Below are 25,142 nucleotides of genomic sequence, written 5' to 3' on the forward strand. Positions count from 1 at the left end.
AAGTTTGTTTTCTCGTTCTATCTGTCAGTCACATTCTAAAATGATACTGTTGAGTCGTTGAATTTGAATTCAATGATCTTCTACATTTGTAAATTCTGTCAAATTATTGTATAACTTGAAATTGAATTAAAACTTTTGTCAATGTTTCACTTACTTGAGTATACACTAATGGAATCATAATACTACTGTATACTTGTAAATTCTGCATACTTTGTCTAACTCTACCAATATTCTATAAGAAATAAGAAAGAAGATAAAGATTGATGAATTTTCGCAAATGAATACTATTCATTGTTCACTACTTGTATAACTAATAAAAGGCAAGTGATTATGCTAACTATGAAACTTGACATTAATTACTAAGAATATGATCTAAGATTAATATTTATTTTATGGATTATGAATTACTGTTCGAATGTTGAGCGTGTCGACGGTTTCATTTATCTTGAGAGTTTCATCAGTCTTTGTGGTCTGGTGTGTGATAAAATCTTAGCAGGGATACAGAAGGCTTGACTAGCTTTTGCTAACTTGCGTCATTTATGGTGTAGACGAGATATCCGTCTACCGACCAAATGACGGGTTTACTGCGCAGCAGTTCGTTCCGTCTTACTTTATGGCTATAAAACATGGTCGGTAATAGTAGAAGACATACGTAGATTACTAGTATTCTATCATAGGTGTCTTCGAAGCATTGTTCGCATATCGTGACACCAACGAGCAAGTTGTTAGAAAACGGGTACTAGGTAAGGATGGCAAATCAATTAATGGGTTAATGAAACTTCATCAGTTGAGATGGCTGGGACACGTGTTACGTATGCCCAACCACCGATGTACGATGTTTTATGGTGTAGGAGTAGGATGGAAGAAAACTAGAGGTGGCCAGACCAAAACATGGTACAAATTCATGAGGTCACTGACAAGTGGACTGAGCCATGTTGTTAGGTGTAGACTACCTGGTTGGGATCCGCGAGATGATAGCAACCGATGGTTAAGAGACCTTGAATGACATGGCTCAAAATCGTTTGCAATGGCGCAGGTGCATTCACTCTTTGTGTTCTCGCAAATTCTAATCTTCTGAATTCTTCATGTTCCTTTCTTTCTTCTCTTTCTAAATTTATTTCACTGGATTATACTCGTTGAATAACCCTGTTCTTAAATTATACTTAGTTTATTAACTGGTGTCTACCATGTTCACAGTCACTTTTTGGCTTGATCTTGTATAAATGTTATTTGCTACTTTGTGGTGTGATGTAGTCTGTTTGGCGGGTATATAAACCAAGTATGTTTGAAATATATGATTCATACCTGATAGGTTGAGATAGGTGTTCTGAACTTAACTGGTAGGACTAGGAGGAAAAGGACCAAAAAAGACGCTAGGCTGTTCATACTTGTCGATACATCATTGGTTTGGCACAGTACTAAGATTAAATAAGTTGTATTTAGATTGGCAAATAAGTCACATGATATTAAGCCTGGTTTAAGGTCACAACAATCTTCAGGTTGGTATTTCAACTTATTTTAGAAATATTTAGTAATTTAATAGTGAGATTCATGAATCAAGTGAAACTAGACCATTATGGAAAACCTAGAAGCACTGGACTGTTGTTTCGTTCTAGTAAAGTATTGTTGAAGAATCCTATAATAGGACAAAACGGCCGTCCAATACTTCTAAGTTTTACCATGGTGGTTTACCCTTACATAAACTCATGAATTCAACTATTAAATTATTATAATATCCATAAAATGCCATCTCTCATTATAACTATTTAACAGTTATTTATAAATATTTTAAATGGAATAGAATAATGAACATACTTCAACAGTATAAAATGCTACTTTAGGATCATCAATATAACCACTTTGTAATGCTTTTAATGTTAATCTTTGGGCCCATTGTATAGGTACCCAATATTCTGGTGTATAATTAGTTTTTGTACGTCGAAACCAATCAGCTGCTATACGTTCAAATGATGAAATTTCTTTTTCAGTAATTAATACACCAAATGAACTTTTCACTTCTATTAAAATAATAATAAAAAAAAAGGAGAGATCAATTGAAAAACAGTATAGAATATTCATCCTGTACAGATTGCCTTGATATAGCCTTAAATCACAAGCTTTCTGAGCAAAGATGGATAATGGCTAGTAGTGGAATCTAGAACGTGTGTTCCGTACTAATTGGGACTCATCAGCTGGATGTATTTGCATCTCAGAGATGATGTTCACTCTGAGACTGAAACCCAGAATTGTTCGCTTCAAACTTCATCGTGTTATCCACTTAGGTACTTAGTCCTTATAGCCAACTGTTTGTTCAGTGGGGTGAAGTTTAAATTCGCTTGGTGTTGTTTTACTTGTATTTTTTTCATTGTTATTTAGGACTGCAATTGATTAGTCTCTTGTTGGCACGTGTGCACCCTGTGCGGATTGCCTCGATATTAGCCTTAATTCACAAACATGGTAAGTAAAGATGGATAGTGGCTAGTAGTAGAATCCTGGACGCAAGTATCGTCCTGCTAGACACTATCTATTTTTTCATAAATGATTGATCATTTGATTATTATGAAAATATTATTGATGGATTATAGTGAAAATAATAGTAGCATAATAACAAAAGATGTCATCAACTATCTGTTAAAAACATATACATATTTACAGTTGATTATTTACTGAATAGCGACTAAAATCTTGTGCCTTTAGTGTTGATCAAATTTGGTCACTAATATAAATGACCTGACATCTTGTGTAGTTTACTGGGTTGTTAAGTTGCTAAACATGGTCGACAGAAAACTTTGGACCTAGGTTTTGTGTTACTGAGCACTTTCTAGCAATGCCTCCTCATAATATATAAGAAAACCAATCCATTCTAGTTGACTCGAACTTTATCACCCACCGGAAAACATCAGTTTTCTCAGGAATACAGGTAGGCTTTAATGGAGAGTGACAAATAGGAAGAAACCAAGGTCTATTGTTTCTTACAATTGATTGATCACTAGGTGGTGATCAATGTCATGTATGTCAGGTTCTTCTTATGGCAGATTGAATCCTATCAACCAAGTTGCAATAAGGCTACCAATCTAGGTGATTCAACATTGCATGCACTATGTTGAGATGAGATGGTGGTTGGATGTAGTCAACACGAAACCCTGGATCTAAGTTTCATACTACACGGCACTCGTCAGTAAGGTGTACCTGTTATGCTCCCTAATGGATTTGACCCCATGTCACTCAGCTTCACAGTCAGATATGTTACCACTGATCTATCCGAGCCGCTTCTGACCTCCTGTAGGACTGAGATGTATTTACAATTGATTGATCACTTGGTGGTAATCAATATTAAGTATATCAGGTCCTTCTTAGTGCATATTTGGAATTTTTGAGGCTTTTTATCTGACAATACCATCTGATATGAACAATCTAGAATAGTTAACATTCATGTATCACTGAATCTCTCTATAAGAGTATGTGTTCTATAATAATAATATATTCACTACTGATTTGATTTGATAAGGTTCTCAAAGATCTAGTAGGAACTATGATGGACAGAATCAATCAAGTTAGGAATGGAACAATAATTTTTCAATGACACCAGTTCAGTATTTTACTATGGAATTCACTGAAGGGTTAGAAATATTGAATATTTGATTATCTGTATATAGTCTAAATGTAGCATGCTCATCATAACGACTGACTTTTGTGATCTAAAATACATGTATAGTTCATTGAGGGGTACCATTAATTTATTCTAGATCGTTTCTCCCTAGACCTCAATAATTCTCAGGCGATTGTCAATTTTTCTAATAACAACCATCTTCCTTCTTGTTACATTGGCTACTTGATTAACGTAGAATATGATATACAACTAACGGCAGTCGAATGCATAGAATCCTACAGTCATAAAATCAGAAGAAATCAGAAGTTATTGTTGAGTAAGAATCAAGAATATACAGAAAATCATGGATATTTATAGATATTAGCCTTAGCTACATCATTATAATTCAGTCAATCCACAAGGAGGCAAGTCAAGTTGATCTTCTAGAAAACTGTATCAAGCTCAGGTTGAGTGTAAACTCTTCGAATCTTTTAGAGTCTCTGGACGTTCCATCATACTTCTTGAAAGTTATTTCAACACTTCTAAACAGATCCTTTTAAAAAAAGATCACAGATTCATTCCATTAGTTTGTGATATCCTTTCAAATATATTGAATACAAAATTCAAATTAATCATAGTTATTTACTTACTTTGATCTTGATTAAATGCTCTTAACATTTCTCTTAATTCTACAACATCAGCTGCTTCAAATGCATCAGGTAATGCACCACATTCTTCATCTGTAGCTAATGGTGCTAATGGTGTATGAACATCTGAAGAATTAGGTGTTTGTGGTTGAACAAATATATTATTTAATGGACTATCTAATTTAGTTTGTATTGGATATTGTGATTGGGATAATTGTTGTTGTAATATTGATTTTGATGGTGATGTACGTACCACTTCACTTGCATCAATTGACCATGGTTGACATGTATTTCTACTTATTAAATGTTTATGATTTGTTGATTTACGTTTAGGTAATACAGGACCTAATGCACTTGGTAAACTACCAATATCATCATTTTTAATAAAACGACATGCAATTTGATCTGAGATACGTTTCATCATTAATACCCAGGCTAAATTCATATAACGCATAATAGTTAAACGAATTTTACGTGAACCTTCTTCACTTTTTGCATTGATAGATGACTAGAATAAAAGAAAATGTAAAATGAAAAGTGTTATGAAGTAGTAGTTGGTTAGTTAAATCTTCTCATTGATGTTAATGACTACAGTTGAATAGCCTCTTTTTAACATGTCTGTATCTTGTCATTTGATTAAAAGTATTATAAAGAGAGATGGATGGATACGTCTAGCTGACAAGTTTCAGGGAAGATGAAACACGCATTCTGGATTTCACTATTAGACACCATCCATTTCTATTCACACAGTGGTTTACTGTTAGGAAAGTGAATGCAGTTTGAGTTTATTCAATTTGAAACAAACAGCAGTATTGTATTACTATATTTTCAACCACAACCACAACCACCAGGGTGCTTGGTACCTGTGTGGTTGCACCACAGGATTGATCTGTACCATTCAGATTGTAGCATCAAAGCCTATATGGTGTCTGATTCTCCTGTGGAGCGGGATTGAGCTATACTCCTAGGGTTATAAAGTTCAAGCCTGAATAGTGTATGGTTCTCCTAAAAACGGGATTGAGCCGTACTGTTTGGGTTGTCACATGAAAGTCTGGATGGTTCTCCTGAAAACCGATGTAAAATTACCTTGGCCCACAAGGGTATATCATATAACTAACTTATATAAATTCAGTATATTCTATTTAACTATTCTAATCAGTAGTATTGTTTATTATTCTTAAAATTTATGGGATAAAAGTTCAAGTTAAGTTTACGCTCAGTAGTTATTTAAGAAATGATGTTGGCGATAATATAATACGAATATTCTTGGAATCTACTACATGAATTAACTTGTTGAAATGATGACGAAGTGTTAAAATTTGAAATAATGAAAATAGCTTTATTGTAAAAGAGCGAATGAACAATCCAATAGTATTGAAAAACTTAAACAGTTCCTGAAGTTCTAGTGAGAAACAGTGATCGGTAGAGTTCAACCGGGTCTGTTGTGAGATAATAACTCACTGGTGACAATGGTGGATGTGTTGCTCAATTTCGTAGATTAGTTGAAGTTAGACATTAACACAGTTGCATACCAACTAGCTCAGTGGTCCAAAGGTTAAGAGTTTGCGCGCGAGATCGATTGATCCTATGTTGGAATCTTACGAGGTTGGGTCGTGCATACGCACTACTGAGAAGTTCCACAATAGGACGAAACGGTCGTCCAGTGCTTTCAGGTTTTCCATGGTGCTCTAGTTACGATTGACTCATGATGTCAACTATTAAACAATATTTGTTGAAAGAAATTTTGCCTTCTTGTAGGATTCACTTGAAAGGAAATATGAACAACATGTGTGACTGTGAAAATACTACACTCTCCACAAATTCCCCATACTGACAACAATCATGTGCTGACTAATGATTAGCTTCAAGATGTAATGCATAGAGTCCTAGTGAGAAACCGTGACCAGTGGAATCTAATCGATGTCGAGTATAAGACAGATATCCACTGCAGACAATTGATCAAAGGTTACTCAAGACCATGGATTGATTGAAATGAGAGAATAACGCCGTTGGATATCGGCCTAGTAGTTTAAAGGTTAGGCGTTCACGCATGAGACATGAAGTTCTGGGTCAGAGTCCTGTGTTCTCACTGCTGAGTAGTCACACTAGGGTTAGATGGTCGTCCTGTGCTTTAAGGTTTTCGTCGGCAGTCTATCTTAGATTGACTATTGATTTCAATTGAGAAGAAACATTTTAATTGTTATTTTTTATGCAGTCTATTGAAAATAGGTCATCATTTAATCATTAAAACAAATGAATAAGGTCAGGTCTATTAAGAAAAGATAAGAAGCTTGTTTCATTACAACAAAAGTCCAAATATGTTATCACTGATTTGTTCAGATTTTAATCAACCTCCTGTTGGATTGAAATATTCCTTATTGATTGATCTTTAATGATAACCAAGGTTATTCCAATCCTATCCTTTAACGTTGATCAAATTCTATCTATGAAGTTTCACTTTAACCACTAGTCTAAGTGACTCGATATTATGTACATTATACTGAGATGTTATTTCAGTGCAAATAGTTGGTTGATTGTTGTAGCTTGATCAATAGAATTAGGTCAGTACTTAAGGGATGAAAAAGCATAAACTTGATCAATAGACGGTAAATAGTTCATTGTAAATATAGAATAAGTGGATCACAGTACATTTATAGATAATCGTACGTCTTGTTAAAGTTGTCAACTGTGTTAATTGTAGTAGCTCTTGCTAACTGTGTAATTTTATAGTTGAATTCATGAGTCAATTGAAGCTAGACCACTATGGAAAACCTGGAAGCACTGGACGACCGTTTCGTCCTAGAGTAGCATCCCTCAGCAGTGTACATCCACGACCCCACCTTGCGAGATTACAAACCAGGAACTACCAGTCTCCCGCGTGAACACTCAACTTCTACACCACTGAGCCAGCAACCAAATGTGTTAATGTCTAGCTTCAACTAGTATACGAAATCGAGCAACCCATTCACCATTGTCATTAGTGAGTTACTATCTCACAACAGACCCGACAGAACTCTACTGGTCACTGCTTCTCACTAGAAATCCAGGATACACCTCTTGAAACCAGTCACTAGTGGGTATACGATGATTATTATCAGAAGGGGTTTTGTGGAGATTTAAGTAATTTTAAAGTTGAATTCATGAGTCAATTGAAGCTAGACCACCATGGAAAACCTGGAAGCACTAAACGATCGTTTCGTTCTATTGTGCGATTTTACGTCAGTGCGCATCCACGATTCCTCCCGGCGAGATTATCTTGAATTATTCTAACTTTAATGTTACCGTTCAGTTTACAATCCAAATGTATCTCAGAAACAGTTAGGTTCATCATGAATACAATAGAATAGTTGATTACAATTGTTATGAATAGTTTTTATGAAAGAAGTTGGCTAGTGTCCTATCAAAATATCTCAATAAAACTAGATTATTTCAACACTTAGAGGTTTCTACCTCCAATTCGTCTCTTTTATTCATTAAGTCTTATAGTCACTGTTGGTTATAATTGATTTAAAAAGTGTGGACAATTCAAATGACCCTGAATAGAGTATCGAACGATTACAAACATAAAATAAGTGCATCAGGTAAAAAATGGTATGAATATTTTTTGGCAATCAGATTTTTTTTTTATTGAGATCATAAACCGATTGGTTTTGGACCACCGCTGGAAAACTGGAAGTACCGGACGGCCGTTTCGTCTTATTGTGAGACTCCTCCGTTGCATTGAGCATCCATGATCTCGCTCGCGGGATTAGAACCCAGGGCATTCAGTCTCTCTAACCTGTCGACCACTGAGCTGGCCGGTATTCAATGGTGTTAGTGTCTAGCATCAACCAGTCCACGAAATTACGCGACCAACTTCCACTATACTGAGGTAGATACCTGTCTCTACCCGACACGGACTAGCTCCACTGGTCATGGCTAGTCACTAGAGCTCCGAGAATTCCCTCATGAAGCTAGTCGCCAGTGAGCACATGTTAATTATCAGTATAGGAGTTGTGGAGATTATCAAGTTTTTTTATTGAGATCATGAACCGAGCGAGCGGGATCGTGGACGCGCACTGATGAGAAGTCACACAATAGAACGAAACGGCCGTCCAGTGCTTCCAGGTTTCCAACGGTGGTCTCACATCGATCGGTTCATGATCTCAATCAAAAAAACCTAGTAATCTCCACAACCTTTATACTGATAACACCTATTTTGTATTAAACTTGTAACAAACTGTCATGTTGTCAACTGTCAACATATCTAAAGTCTTTATAAACAAAGTATCTTGACGTTATTTTCTGTATGTGTTGTGACATACAGTGTCCGAAATCCGATACTGATACACACTGTGCTACATACTAACCCTCTCCCCCCTAAAACACCATTTGGGCAAGAGTGAACAAGAAAGTGTATTGAGCTACCAAATAAAACGCACAAATACTCATTTATATGTCTATCACTCTAATCCTTAAGAAACTGAATCCTTTCTTATCGTTTAGTTGACTTCTGTTTATTAACGATTAACCTCCTCATTATTGATTCTTTATATCACCATGGAAATTATTTATTTATCATTAAATTATTAATATAGAATCTTCAATACGAACGTCAAGGCACTTCTACTGTACGGAGCTGAAACTTGGAGAACTACAACAACCACATCAAGAAAGTACAAGTATTTATAAATAGCTGTCTACGCAAGATACTCAACATCCATTGGCCGGATACCATCAGCAATAGCCTTCTGTGGGAGAGAACAAACCAACTTCCAGCTGAAGAAGAAATTAGGAAAAGACGATGGAAATGGATAGGACATACATTACGCAAATCATCAAACTGCATCACGAGGCAAGCCCTAACTTGGAATCCTGAAGGGAAGCAAAAAAGAGGAAGGCCAAAGAACACATTGCATCGGATAATAGAAGCAGATATGAAATCGATGAATTACAACTGGAAGGAGCTAGAAAGGATTGCCCAGGATAGGGTTGGATGGAGAATGCTGGTGAGTGGCCTATGCTCCTTCACGAGGAGTAACAGGCGTAATTAAAGTAAGTATTAATATAGAATGAACTTACAGCAATTTGAAGTGCAATTTGATTCATCCATGGTATATATAAATACATTTGATACCAACGTGATATTATACCAGATACAAAAAATCCCAATAAAAATGATATAGGTATATCACCTTTAGTTCGAACACAGAATTCAACAATTTCTTCAAAAATTCTATAAAAAAGATTAATAATAAATAAGAAAGATGATTTAATTGTTAAGTATGTGATAACATGTTAACTATGGATAAGACTATCATTTATGGATAACTTTCGAATGATTGAAAAGTGACCTTGACGATGTTCATCTACTTGGTAGGGTTATATTGTGAACATGGAAACGACAAGATCTGATAAACTACAACAGCTATTTTTTAGGACGTTACTTCAGTTAATTCAAAGCTTGTAAAATACTGACATTTATTTTTGTCCCTAATCTATTCTACAGAACATAAGCTTTCGTTCGATGTATGATTCATTGCCATAGCCCTTTTTCTGTTCCGAAGCTATTGTAATTTAAGCATCATATTTTGCACCTTATTTTCTACTGTAATTTCCAGCTTTAGACATAATTGTATTTTTCCTAATTATTGTACATTGTGGTCGGGTTAGTCACCTATTTGTTCATGTACCTTTTTACAGTAATCTGAAATCAGAAGAGGAATTAGAAAAAAATCAAGATATCAGAAATAGATCGAGTAGTGTTCCAGTTGTCTTTTCTTCACTCATTCGCGTGCTTGTCAGTCAATCAGATGATAGAATAGTTTTCTTCTCTCTATCCTACTTCGAACTCACGCGTACTGGCCTCAAGGTTAGGTCAGTCAGCCTATCGCGCCAAGGTCTTAATCTTCAGCACCAAAAGTGGGTAGACAAATCAAAGGACATAACAGATTATTTGAACATTATATATTAGTGTGAGGAATTAGGATCAGGATCTACAGTTTGATGCTGTGGTTAAGAATTAGAGTTATAGTTCTCATCACGAACTGACATCAGTTAAATTGTCAAAATGATATTCGACTAAATGAGTAAACGGATTTCATACCGAAATTCAAGACTTTCTATCTTAAATCTGATTGGTTCGTTCATAAATTGTAGTCTCGTCAAGTATCTCAAAGATTTGTTCATCAAAAAGATAAAAAAAAATATTACTGTAAAACTGAAATAGATTCCTTGATCTAATTTAATTTTAAATTGTATTGTAATATGCTCAAAATACGGTCAATTAATAAGACAAACAAGAGATGCTTCTTTTCAAATGAACATAAAATATAAGCAGCAAACCCAAGGTCCGAAGGTGAAGTCGTATTACTGACTGTATAGAGGTGTGACGACAGTAAGGTGTTTCCTTCAGACAACCAACATAACAGCGATGCTGCCTTCTCACAAGGAGGAGTAAGTTTAGAAAAGATCGACCATAAAAATGCACACCACGCCTTATCCCACAGAAATCCGTCTCCGGCAGTAAGGTCTCAACAAGTACGGAGCTAACATGAAAATTACTCACAAGAAGGTTGTGTGTGACCGACACCAGACAGTTATCGTTTTGGTACTGAAGTCACGCTTTCAGGTCATTAAGACCACTTTTAGTCCAATTTTCTGTTCAATGTATAATTCATCACAATCGATACAACCTAATCTGTAGACATAATTTTGTGCGAAACTGAAACCTAGATCCAGGGTTTCCTGTTGACTACCTCCAACCACCATCACATTTTAACATAGTGCATATAATGTCGAGTCACCTAGATTGATGGTCACTCTACAACTTGGTTGGCATGATTCAGCTGGTTACTTTCTTTGGGCTATGTTAACTCAATCTAATATAAATTTGTTCCAAAATGATTTGTTAATTAATAACTCCATCAACAGTTCGAGTGACTTGTCATAAACAACATTGGATGATGGTCATTGTATACAACAGGTCGACAAATGTTGGAAAAGTCATTCTAAATTGCTGTATGTGAGATCGGTGTATTACAGTATTTTTTAAAAGTACCCGATGTTATATTAGCTCATCTACTGAATTAACTGTACTAACTTCTAATGATATTGCCTTTAATAAAATGGAGTCCCGCACTTCGCATATGGATTGATTAACAGTACAGTGAAATAATATATTATCAGTGATAACAGTGTATACAGCTTATCTTGGACATGAATTCGACTGAAGGAATGTCAACATTCTGGATAAGAGATACTATAAGAATGTCAGATAATGTTTAGGAACATGTCACCTGAATCATTTAGTTACCAACAGGTACACAGACTTAGGCTCAATCCATGGACCCATAGGTAAGAGGTTAATAAATGGCAGGGTCAGAGATCGACCAACAGAGACAAACAACGTAAATGTAAGGACAAACGAAGCGCTAACACGACCCTGTATGTAAAGATCAAACCCAAGGCCTTCTGCTTCTCGAGAAAACGCTTGAACGCTAGACAATTGAGGGTGTGTGGTTTAAATGAAGTGCGATTCTGAATTCAACTAATTCACAGTAATGTGCGACCATTTTCCATTGCTTCCGGTTAATAACTCTCTCCCATAAGATATGTTTATGCTTTACTGGTCACAGCTTCTCATTAGGACTCACGAAATTCCCTCTTTAAGCTAGTCACTAGTTAGCACATGATAATTATCAATATGAGATTTTGGAAAAGTTAAGACTTAAACCTGTACACCATTGAATCCTGGCTTAGCGTTCGCACATAAGATCAAATGCCCTATGGTTCGAGTCCTTTTGCGGGGTCGTCGATGATCACTGAAAATCTCCGTTCTAAACGAAGAAGACTCTGGAATAAGTTTGTCCATAATGACAACACGGGCTGTACAATTAAATCATCTACTTCAGAGGACGTATCACTACCTAAAACATTCACCTGAATTGTAAATGTTTTCCATGATTTCAAAATCTAAAGTACACTAATCGATCGATTAACCTCTTTCCTAAAAAACTAAATTCTTTTTTCATGTTTTAACAATACTACTTCAATGGTTAATATCATGAATTAATTGAAGCTAGATCACCATGGAAAACTTGAAAATACTAGACGGACGTTTCGCCCTATTGTGGGACTCCTCAGCAGTGCGCATCCACGACCCGCCTCGCATGATTCGAACTCAGGACTTAACAGTCAATCACTCGAATGTTTAACCACTAGTTCCTTTGATGATTTTCATTATAATTATGAATTGATAAAATGATAATAATAATAATAATAATAATAATACTTACACTTTTTGCTTGTCATTCATTGCAAACCGATAAGATAAATTTAAAACATAATAAGCTGAGATGTAGATTAATAAGTCGACCCATACCAATTTGTACAAACTCCCTTTCCATCTGAAATGATTAATTAATGTGAAAAGTGTTATTTTAGTATATAAAATATGAACAAATTGTTTATTTTAACTTAAGGGTTAATGAGACCACAGGATTCAACCCTTCATTTATAGACAGTATGAGTAAATTAATTGTATTCCGACTAACTGGATGACAATCGACAGCGTCGTATTACCTAGTCTATAAAGCTAATCGGCTAGGATTTTACTTATATCAACAGTCCTATCAACTTGAATATGTGTTACTCTGAACCTAATGTTATCCGACTGAAAGACACTCATCTGATTGCTCCCAAATGTCCTGGTACGGCCGAGAGTTGTGAGAGTCCTCTCTCCCTCTCCAAATGCACTCACATAGTAACACGTATATAGCCGCTGCCACAGAATCCTACTCACTGCTTTCTCGTAACGGGGGTGTTGTTTATGAAATTGAGAAGACGAAAAGTGAATATCCGGTGCTTTAACCGGGTTGGTGAACATGGAGAGTCCACCTAGGGGAGTTGGAAAACCCTGATTGCAAACCAATGGTGCAAATGGGCTCCAGGATCCTGTGGGAACAAATGGCGTATGAACCAATCGTTGGTCACCGGCTACCATGGGACTGCATCTCCTAACGTTGCTCCACTGTCTTGTGGATCAGACCTTCAAGTCGAAGGCTATGGGTGTAGCCCCCTAGGAAAACCACCTGCTTCGGTTTGGGCACCCGAGCAGTATCACAGCCCTCACACATATCGAATGAGTTTTGTGTGACGCACATGTATTTGGTACCTCCTTTTACCAATATTTATGTGTTAAAATAAATAAATAAATAACACTCATCTGATTATTTCGATGGTATTGTTTCATGGTTGTAGTATTGATTTAGTGGGTTGCAATCTTTGAAAGTATTTCAACTTTGATGTAAATCTTCTTAGTTATTTAGTCGATCTATATCGAAAATATTGAATCTAACCTTACAAATAATAACCTAGTGATTATTCAGTATGCTTAAACTACTTCGAAAGCACTTGTGGTCAAAAATTAACTGACATAAGAGTACGTAGGAAAAAAGCTAGGGTGAGGCAAACCAAGAAGTGGGATCAGTCCATGAAGACACTGATTATTGAACTGAGCCATGTAGATACATGCACACCAAACAGTCAGGGTCTGTGTGATTATCATAACCAGTGGTAGGAGTTTTATTGTTCATAATTGTTTGCAATAGGGCAGGTGTATTCACGATTTGTCTTCATCTAGATCCTAATTTTCTAAATTCTTCATAAATCTTTTGTTATTTCACTAGTTTATACTTTCAGGAATCGTATCTTCGACGCCTAATATCTTCTGTTACCATTAGTGCTGTTACTAATTATACTACTCTGGGATTCGCTAATAGGATATGGTAACTTAAACCAATGTACACATGTGCTAAGTTCTATATCGTATTTGAGTGACTAGCTAGCAAATTAAACGTGTTATCAATCCCTGTAGATCATATATGTTACGTTCGCTACTTGATTAACGTAGAATATGATATACAACTAACGGCAGTCGAATGCATAGAACTCTACAGTCACAAAATCAGAAGACAGAAGTCAGAAGTTATAATTGAGCGAGAATCCAAAATATACAGAAAATCATGGGTAATAGCTTTAGCTATAACATCATTATAATATAGTCAGTCCACAAGGAAACAAGTTAGGCTACCTCCCAATCATAGCATGTCACGTTGATATTCTAGAAAATTGTATCCGGCTCTGATTGAGTGTAAACTCTTAGGTTCCTCTAGGATCTCTGAAGGCTCCGTGATGCTTCTCGAAGCCATCTCAACAATATTTAACTGTCAAAGATGTTAGAGAAGATTGCGTTTCGTTTACACTTAAAAATTCACTATGACATTTGCTCGAAGTATTTTACTAGTTTAGTCAATTTATTATTTATTTATTTAAACACATAAACATTGGTACAACGAGGCACCACCTATATGTGCTCCACATAAATTATTCGATTTGTGTGAGGGCTGGGATACTGTCCGGTTGTCCAAACTGAAGCTGGTGGTTTTTTAGGGGACCACACCGTGAGCCTTCGATCTAAAGTTCTGATTCACAAGACAGTGGAGCAATTGTAGTCGGTCACCAATAGTTGGTTCATACACCATTCGTTCCTTCACGATACTGGAGCACATGTGCACAATTCGTTTGGAATCGGTGTTTCTCAACTCCCCCAAGGTGAACTATCCGTGTTCACCAACCCGGTTGAAGAACCGAACATTCTATTTACGTCCTCTCAATTTCGTAAACAACAGTAATGCCACGAGAAGGCAGTGAGTCGGACTTCTCTTGAAATACTTGTATGCACGTGTCCATGTGAGAGGATTTGGAGAAGGAGAGCTGACTCTCTCCACCCTCGGCCGTACCAGGACAATTGAGGGCACTACTAAAAAGTACTTTAAATCAATACACTTGAAAGTTTATCAATTATTGCGATAAATGAACCACATATGTATAAGTAATTCATTTATGCTGTCATGTAAATAAACTGCCTACACTGATAAATAAGTATACTCATACATAATAACAGTCTGTGTGTGTATGAACTTGAATTTAATGGTAGAATCGATGAACTAAATACGAAAAAAATTTGAATCGATTAACTTTAATGTTACAAAGATGAACTGACAACATAGAGATTCTGATGATTATCAAGATGACAACTTCATAGATTGTCTCTCGAAATGCTCTCATATTGCCACGCGTATATAGCCCCTGTCAGGGAAGTCCTACTCATTGCCTTCTCGTAGTGAGGGTGTTGTTTACGAAGTTGAGAGGACGAAGAGCTAATATCCGGTTGGTGGACATAGAGAGCCTATCTAGGGGAGTTGGAAAACCCTGATTCCAAACCAATCGTATACATGGGTTCCAGGATCTTGAAGGAAAAAATGGAGTATGAACCAATTATTGATAATCGTCTACAATGGGACTGAATCTTTTTACGTTGCTCCACTGTCTTGTGAATCAGATCTTTAGGTCGAAGACTCCGGGTATGGCCCCCTAAGAAAACCACTTGCTTCGGTTTTGGCACTCAGGTAGTGTCACAGCCCTCACACATGTCAAACGAGATTTGTGTGGCATATGTGTATTTGGTGCCTTCTTGTACCAATATCTATGTGTTAAAATAAATAAATAAAATAATAGTGAGCAAACAGCTCAGCCTTCAAATTATCCAGTGGCCAATTCAAGAGCAAACATGAAGCGTGTGGATTATAGCTGAATACATAAACTCTTATTCACCAATTTGGTTCCAGTGAAAACCTTCAAAGTCTTAAGGAACTATGAATATACCAAAAAGGTAAACAAGATATGATTGAAAATGTGAGTACAGGAAAATATTCATCCATTAAATGTATGTAGTAAATGAACTCAAACTATTAGGTATTACTTTATTCATTTTGTTGATGTAATTATTAACCGGTATGTGAAAACACAGTCTCCAGCAAGTCTTACTAAAGTAATTTGGACTTAAAAAGTGTACGGTTCATCCTGCACCTATGGACACTAATTAATTATAGATTGGATGGCTTGAGTATCATTTCACAATGTCATCCGCATCCGCGAAACGTTTTTATCCAGGCAACAGATCCACACTATCATCACGAACTTCAATCACAGCTTTTTCTAGAAGGATTGCTGATAACTAGTGGCAATACACTGTTACTAATACGAGGATTCAGTAACGTACAGTGATGATAGTTCAGCTGATGCCATCATCTTGAAACACCGTGTTCGGTGGCTTACATATATACTACGAATGTTATTACAGCGAATTCCACCTTGTGTATTATTTGCTGAGGCTGGGAACTAGTTAAAAAAGTGCAGTAGCCAGTTTACTATACAATGCTGGATTATGAGATAAAGTTAGGCATGACTGAAATCTCCCAGTCCTTCACAACTCGCTGGTTGACGTCCTAGAGATAGTGCAACTCACTGTCTTGAGACGTTATTAAAATTCGCTCAGAATAGAAGCTAGTAATGACTCTTCAAAGATTTTCTTTTCCTTTCTTTATATAAGTGAGAGGAACTTATTTAAATGAAAAAAACCATTCTAGTTGTATTTTTCTTAACTAAACAAATTCTTCCATTATTTTTCTATACATTCATTCACTTATTTTCTTTTTTTTGATTGAGATCATGAATCGATGGATGTTAGACCACCATTAAAAACTTGGAAGCACTGAACGACCGTTTCGTTCTAGCGTGAGACGACTCAGCAGTGGGCATCCAGGATCCCATACACGGTTTTCGAACCCAGGACCTTCGATCTCGCATGCGAACGCCTAACATCTAGACCATTGAGTTGGCTGGCATCCACCAGTGTTAGTGTCTAACATCAACTAATCCATGAAATTGTGCGGTAGAGTCCTATTTCCACCTGATATGAATAGTTTTTGATTATACCTATCTTCCTTACCCTATCCTTTCAAAGTCCCAATTTCTTATCGTATGATGCATATTCATTATGATGACCAATTTTATCATTATATATTTTCATCGTTGAAATCATGAGTCGATCTCATTTAGAATATCATTCTAATATGGGACTCATGAGTAATGAGCACTCATAATCTTTCACTTGAGACTTTCTTAAATAAATAAATAAATAGAACCATGAATACATTGAACAATAGTTAGTTCCTTTAACACTTTTTGTAAGGGGAACTATTAAGTAAAATTTCCAAATTATACTTACTTTGTAAGCAGTGATGGACAGTGGCTAGCAGTGGAATCCAGGACGCTCGTTTCGTCTCATTAGGGATTCGTCAGCTGGATGCACCTGCATCTCAGAGTTGATGTCCACTCTGGGACTCGAACTCAGTACCATCCGCTTCAAACGTCATCGCGTTATCCACTTAGCTACTGAGTCCTGATAGTAGGATGAAACGTGCGTCCTGGATTCCACTGCTAGCCACTATCCATCACTGCTTACAAATAGCTTATGAATTAGGGTAATATCGAGGCATACGCACAGTATGCACATATGCCAATAACAAACTGATCAATTTCAGTGTTAGACTCCAATGAGAAGATACAAACCAAACAATACCAAAGGGATTATACTTACTTTTTAAGAATTTTTAACAAAACAGAAGCACCTCTCCCATCAGATAATTCATCTGCATAAGCAGTTGGCATTATATGAATGTATGTATGTGTGTGGGTGAGTTGTTGGGTGGGTGGTTGGGTAGTTGGTTGGTTGATGAAATTGTTGTTACGACTTAATAAACTATTAAATTCCTATCTAACATTTCTATTCGATTATGATTATTATTGATAATCATGTAACTAAGTGATCTTATAAAATTACAATTTATATATTCAACTGTTTATGAATTATTCATTATGAAATTGTCTATTCAGTTTTTTTTAGTACTAAGAGGGACATGTTGAATGTTATTGTTTTTGTTTGTTTGTTCAAAAAATTATAACCTTTGTCTTTATGAATATATATGTGTGTGTGTGTTAGTGTATGTTTCTAGGTTCCTACTTATTCAAGAGTATTGTATCTTATTTGTGTATGATTATTTATGTATATTTAATGAATTGAACGAAATTTGATTGATTCATTGTTATTAGGATGGATACAAAATGTGTGTTTAATGAAGAAAGGAATAGAGAAGTTTAATGATTGAAGGATATCGTTTCATTGAATTCAAAATTTATAAAGTATTAATATTGCCCTCAAATACTGTAGTACGACCGAGGGTGGAGAAAATCAACTCTAACCTCTTCAAATGCTTTCAAATGGTCACACGTATATAGTGTAGTGGCCCGTGGATCTGACTCTAAGAAGATTGTAATGATTGATTGTTATTGGAATATAGATGTCACCTATCCTCGCATATAATCATCGACTTAAATCGCGTTAGTCAGTAACGGAATTAAATAAGTCATATAACGAGAATGGAATAGGGAGAAGAGGAACGACGCAGAGTGAAGATCGCTGGTAAGCTAACTCCCATTTAACCAAGCGTTAATCAATATTTATAGTTACATAAAAGTAAGTTACACACATGTGATGAGTAATGGGATAAGAAATGTACACACACCTACGCGTTCATATAAAAACAGTCAAGATTGATAAGCGAATAAATAACAACGTCAGAATGTGACTCAAGTAGAATGAATAGAATGGGCTGTCTGAAACCTAGAATAAGGTATATGGGCTTAACATAATAACCGACACTACAATAGCCTCTGACAGGGAAGTCCTACTCACTGCCTTCTCGTGGCGGGGGTGTTGTTTACGAAATTGAGATGATGAGAAGCGAATGTCCAACGCTTTAACCGACCTAGTGGATATGAAGGATTCACCTAGGGGATTTGGAAAACCCAAATTCCAAACCAATGGTGTACATGGGTTCCAGGCTCTTGAAGGAAAAAATAGAGTATGAACCAATTCTTGGTGATCGGCTACAATGGGACTGCATCTTTTTACGTTGCTCCACCGCCTTGCGAATCAGAACTTTAGGTCCAAGGCTCCGAGTGTTGCCTCGTAAGAAAACCATCTACTTCGTTCTGGGCACTCGGGCGGTAACCCAGCCTTCACATGAATTGAATCATTTTTGTGGAGCATATCTATTCGGTGCTTCATTGTACCATTTAGTTTTATGCCCACCTTATTCTATAAATTATAACCTTTTGTTTAATGTATAAATTACTGTCATATTATCGTCTGCTATGAAATTGATGTAATTAAAACATGACTTTTGTATCCTATTTTTGCAACTCTAACGACTTTATTTGAACTTAAAGGTATTCTTCTCATTTCTTGTATGGTGTGGTTTGTTGGTCAGATATTTATTCACGTACATCACGAATAATCGAGAGAAACAGCTCTAGCTAAATCGTATTCTTTACGCCTGCTAGGCTATTCGGTCATAAGTCAGTCGGGAAATGGGTTCTTCTCTCTGCCCTCAATGTCGTTTAGTCAAAAATCGGACTCACATATGAGGAGTTTCAAATAACCTATCACTTCATGACCGTAAACTAGACCGAGACAACTCTCTCTCTTCCTGAATAGACTAGTGGGGCGATAGATCAAGGTCGTAAAACTGGGCTTCTAATTTTTGATATTGACGAAAACGCTTCGTTAAAGAGACAGGTTTTATTGAATTCAGCTTAAGTATCTTACGTTTGAAATAAAACAACATATTATTGCACGTGTTCTTTTTGTCTCCTAAGGCAATGGGAAACCCTGTTGAATACCTCCAACCAACATTGTATCTCAACATAGTGCACGCAATGTCGAGTCAACTAGAGTGGTGGCGACATTGCAACTTGGTCGACAGAATTCGATTTGCACTCAGAAGGACCTGACATACATGACATTGATCACCATCCAATGATCAATCAATTGTAAATTGATCAACAGTAAATCCATGGCTGAAACCTATGTCTGGCTAGAAATACCGGTGAAAATTTGAATTCATGAAAATGCTCCACAAATTATTCTTTTTTTCAGCTTCATTTTCTAATAAAAATGGCCTGTTTTATTAGAATGGGAAGGTTATGAATAGGATGACACTACCAAGGTAGATAACTGTTGAAAACCATAAAGGACTGGATAGCTTTTCCTTCCTAGTTTAAGACTTCTACATACAACACACTGACTGGGATTGAGCCCAGAAACTTTAGGTGTCATCATAAGAGCTTAACCTGTAAACCAATGAGGTGATTTTTAATAGTTTTCATGTCTATCAATCGACGAAATATGCTTTCGCTTGTGACTTCTCCTCATTTTTTAAGGGTTCGAATATGGCTACTTTTGTGCAATTCAGTAGTTGAAGTAATGTAATCTAAATTACCAGTCAACTACGTAGGTTATGTAAAGTTCAAGTGAGAGTGAAATCCATTATGATGCTTAAGAATGAAAAATCTACAAATCTTTAATTCTTTTTTAGTGTCTGAATGTGCCTTATTTAACACTTTTAACTTTGTCCCATGAAAGATTAACTTGTGTGTCTGGCTGAAATGTCTCTATCGGAAATATTATACAATGCTTCTGTACTTGAGTTATAAAATACACTAGCAATGGAATAAAACATTTCGAAATAGGGTTTACACGTCAAATTTACAAAGAGAACTAATGGAAGGACGAGTATTTTACCGAAAACAGATGATAGAGTTCGGTGTCCAGATTGGATTATGTCATCTTAGAATATGTAGATGATATAGTTCTATTCTGTGAAGACTCCGAAAAAAACGTAGTCCTCGCATAACCCCGAGAAAAAAAACACAAGGATGTTTAGTATGTGACTTATTCCCCCTAAATGTAAAATATTACTTCACGGCTGGATTAATGATAGAGAGTAAAGTAAGCGAATCGACCACTTCACTTATCTTGGATGTCAGGACAACCCTGATGAATTGGTGTCTAACGAGATCTTGGCTTACACCACTATTAGTGTAGTTGAGGTGTTAAACTAACTCTCAAAGCAGGAGTATATTCCCTTAAAATTCAATCTGCTTTAAATGGTATCTACAAAAGTCTGTCCCTAAAAATAGATAATATAAGTGGTTTATTAATAGTTAATCGTAGACGTCATATATACTGTTTGTGATATCAGATAAAGAGTATTAACTAAATATGACAAATAGATTGATGAGATAGTGAATTTTTATCAACCTAGTTAATTAAAACATACTTAACTTGCCATCATTTATCTCCTATCTCAATACACAATCATATCTGGTTCCCTCAAGTCATTTACTATTGGGACCATTGAGTGAATAAATGTGAGGTGAGACAAAAAGTAATAACTAAATATGACAAATAAATTGATGAGGTGGTTAATTTTTGTCAACCGAGTTCATTGAGACATCCTTAACGTGTCATCATCTACCTTCTACCTCAATCCATAATGATATTTGGTGTGGATTGAAAGAAGTAACATCGATTCCTCAAATCATTTTGTGAGGACTATCCACGAGTTAACTCAAGGAAGCTTTAAGAAGCTCATCTTTCAGAAGAATGTTCCAGAATCCTGGTTGAATGAATGTGAGGTAAGACAAAGAGTAACATTGATTCCTCAAATTCATTTACTATTCGTCTATACCATATAGTTAAATAAGGATTACATAAAAGAATCATTACCAATACTACTTATACTATTCTTGTATTTTCTTATGCTGTTACAATCTACTCACTTAAACCGATATACATTTACTTTATATTGAACAATTGAACAATCGAATTCATTCAAACAAACAAACAAAAAGAAAGTGGCCCAAAATCAATGACTTACTTTTTTAAAATAATTAAAAATACTAATGTACCTTGTCCATTAGATATATCAACCAGATAAGATGATAACATATTATTGATTATTGATTATAATAATGACGTAATTATAATTACTATTATTGTTACTAATCCATGTCTCATAGATACTTTCTATGTGCCATTTATATTTTTGCTTAGTTACTAATAGATTATTATTACTGTTTAATTCAAATAATGAATAACTATTTCTGATCAATGTTTCAATTGTTTTTGTTGCTGTGGTTATTGTTCAATAATTCAAATTATAAAAGACAACGTAATTAATATTAAAATTTCCAGATTGTTTAAAACGAATGACAAATATAGAACATCTTTTGTTGTTGCTGGGGTTGTGTGTGTGTGTGTGTGTGAGTGTGATGTCATCAACGAAGTATCTAATTGTTTTTTTTTGTTGCTAGGTAGGTGTACTTCATCATTCATCTTCAATTTTATATTTTTAAAAATTGATTAATGAATCATATTAGTTCATTATTATGTAATCGATCAATATAACTTAATGATAATGACCTTAATAATATATTCGATAATCAATAAAATCAATATTTAATAGATGCTGTTTTTTTAAAAAAAATTTGAATTTGATTGATTTGTACTGATTAGTTGTTGGTCAAATAAAGGTTGATCAAGTTATCTTGTTATGCATAGTAACTAATTGGAAAATGATCATTAGAGTTCTAGTGAGAAGGCATGACCAGTGGAGCTAATCTGTGTTGGGTAGAGATAGGTATCTACCTCAGTATAATGGAAGACGGTCGCGCGATTTCGTGGATTGGTTGAGGTTGGACATTAACACCATTAGATGTCGGTCAGTTCAGTGGTCTAATGTGTTGAGCATTCACAAGTGAGACTGAATGCCCTGGATTCGAGTCCCACGAGCGGAATCTTGGATGAGCATTGCTTAGGAGTCCCAAAATAAGAGGAAACGGTAGTTCAGTGTTTCTAGGTTTCTAATAGTGGTCTAACATCCTTCGGTTTCTGATCACGATCAATAGTTTATGTTGATTTTTTTTCTTAATTTGGGTTATCATTATTTTATGTGTTTAATGGACATTTATGATGAACTAGTGACTATTCAAATAAATAAGATGTACTTTCAATATAAAAAATTACATGAAAGATTTAGCGGGTACTGTTGGATGCATCTGAAAATTGTTGAAGTTTCGTTGTAAGATCTATTTAGTCAATAAAATGTCAAGTGAGAATGTTGTGCATCAATATTGATAGACTAGTGTGTTTCATTCACCAGAGAAGTTTAGTAGTTTAATTTATGCTACTTATAAGTAGCACAAAGTTTATCTGAAATAAAGTCAACTACGTGAGTGTGGATTGTTGATAGTCATATGGAACATCCTACTTCTTCATCTAAAATAAAAATTATATATATATAATTCGAACTCAGTAATCAACTTTTATGAGATTCGTTAACGTTGGACTATACACTCCGTGATCATAGTAACAGATATTTGTTGATCAGGTAAACAAAGTTAAGTAGTTACGTTTTAATGGTCAAGGATCAATTTCATTTGATCAGTTATGATGACCAAGTTATGTTCTTAAGATTTCTTCATAGTAATTCTATTAACCTCAGTATTATAAAGTGACAAACAGCCTGCTTATCTCTTCATGTTGAACGGATCGATTAATGTCCATTTTTTTCTCGTACTAGACATCATTCATTTTTAAATTTGTAAAAAACTACATTTTTGATTAACTCCGCCTGGAGTCCCTCTGAGGCCCCAGCCATACCCATGCCCGGATAAAGGAGGAGAGTTAGGCTAGACAGAAAATTTAGTTCAAAACATGTAAACTCAACCTTAGGAATCAGAAAATCTTCATTTGGAAGAGTTATGACACTTTATGGCGAAAACCGAGTTCTTTCGGTAGTCACGAGGCTGATGCCCCTTTTCTGACAACCAGGACAACTATTAATTTAGGTACATGGAATCGGCGTACAATGTGAGAGACTGGAAGAATAACGCAAATTAATGTAAAATGATTTTTCATTATTATATAAATAATCATTAGATATTTAGTATACAAGGTAGTTACTGAATGACTCAATCATTTAATGAAATCTAATTCTATTATCAGGTCTTTTTGGGATACTAAAAGTTTCACAGATTGAAATCATGAGTCAATTGGAGCTAGACCACCATGGAAAACCTGGGAGCACTGGACGACCGTTTCGTTCTAGTGTGGGTCTTCCTCAACAGTGTGCATCCACGATTCCGCACCCCGCGAGATCCGAACCCAGAATCTATCGGTGCGCACTAATAACCTTCAGACCAGTGGACCGTCATCCAACGATCAGCTGAGGAGTCCCATACTAGGACGAAACAGCCGTCCAGTGCTTCCAGGTTTCTCATGGTGGTCTAGCTTCAATTAACTCGTGATTTCAATCTGTGAAATTTCTAATTCTATGAATTGAGAGAAATAAAATCTTTGTAAAAAATAAGTTTCAAATTAACTATACTACTTTTCAGCAATATATATTCCACTATTTAAATTTAAAAAAGAAACTCTTGTCAACAGCTACCATGGTAACTTATTTAAAAAGCGGCGAAATTGTTTATTTAAATTGTAAAAATGCATAAAAACAGTTTACCAAAATAGAATAACAATACTATTGAATATTAATTAGTAGTCAAGTTAAAAAAGGATTCAATTTTCTTCTATCAGTTGTCGTTTATATCCTTTATCTCTTTTCTTAGTTTAATCCCTTTCAACTATATTTTTGGACAGATATTCTACTTCTAACCGATGTTATACACTAATTATATCTTTCAATATAAGTAGCATACACCACATGTGAAATAAATCAAATCTTGTACAGAATGCATAGAATGTTCCTTAGATATCCTTATAAAAATTATTATAATCTCAAAGGGTGATAATTAGATAATGAAGACAATGTGTAAAGTAATTAGTCAGAGAGAATTCTATCTAAGCTATTACAGCTTTTGTAGGTTGTATTCATTATATATTATTGTCATATCATAAGGAACCTTTGAAAATAAATGATCAGTTTCACCCTAGTATGGAGCCCTCATAATTACAATGTCCTTGACCCTACTAGGAATTGAACTCAGGATCTATAGGACTCATAGTAAAAGCCTAAACATTAAAACCATTAGGTTGATGTATACTAGTACAATTCCATATTTAGTCAGTTTGTTTTCTAGATTGAAGATCATCCAATATT

The 25,142-nt window shown here is 35.4% G+C and overlaps 1 protein-coding gene across 5 annotated transcripts in view; it reads right to left on the reverse strand.

The window, feature by feature from the left end:
- Window positions 1-25,142, reverse strand: part of MS3_00009324 (uncharacterized protein) — a 60,244-nt gene that overhangs the window by 22,793 nt on the left and 12,309 nt on the right. For 3 of the 5 annotated variants that reach the window (XM_051217676.1, XM_051217677.1, XM_051217675.1), the window contains exons 2-6: window positions 12,513-12,623; window positions 9,298-9,451; window positions 4,240-4,744; window positions 1,816-2,018; window positions 155-232 (exon numbers count right to left, since the gene is read on the reverse strand). In XM_051217676.1, the coding sequence (XP_051065102.1) occupies window positions 155-232; window positions 1,816-2,018; window positions 4,240-4,744; window positions 9,298-9,451; window positions 12,513-12,623 (1,051 nt within the window). Of the gene's footprint in view, window positions 1-154; window positions 233-1,815; window positions 2,019-4,239; window positions 4,745-9,297; window positions 9,452-12,512; window positions 12,624-17,719; window positions 17,989-25,142 lie in introns of those variants that run through there. The other 2 variants (XM_051217678.1, XM_035729592.2) reach the window with 1 other exon arrangement.

Source organism: Schistosoma haematobium, chromosome 5 (assembly GCF_000699445.3).
Source record: "Schistosoma haematobium chromosome 5, whole genome shotgun sequence".
Classification (NCBI taxonomy): domain Eukaryota; kingdom Metazoa; phylum Platyhelminthes; class Trematoda; order Strigeidida; family Schistosomatidae; genus Schistosoma; species Schistosoma haematobium.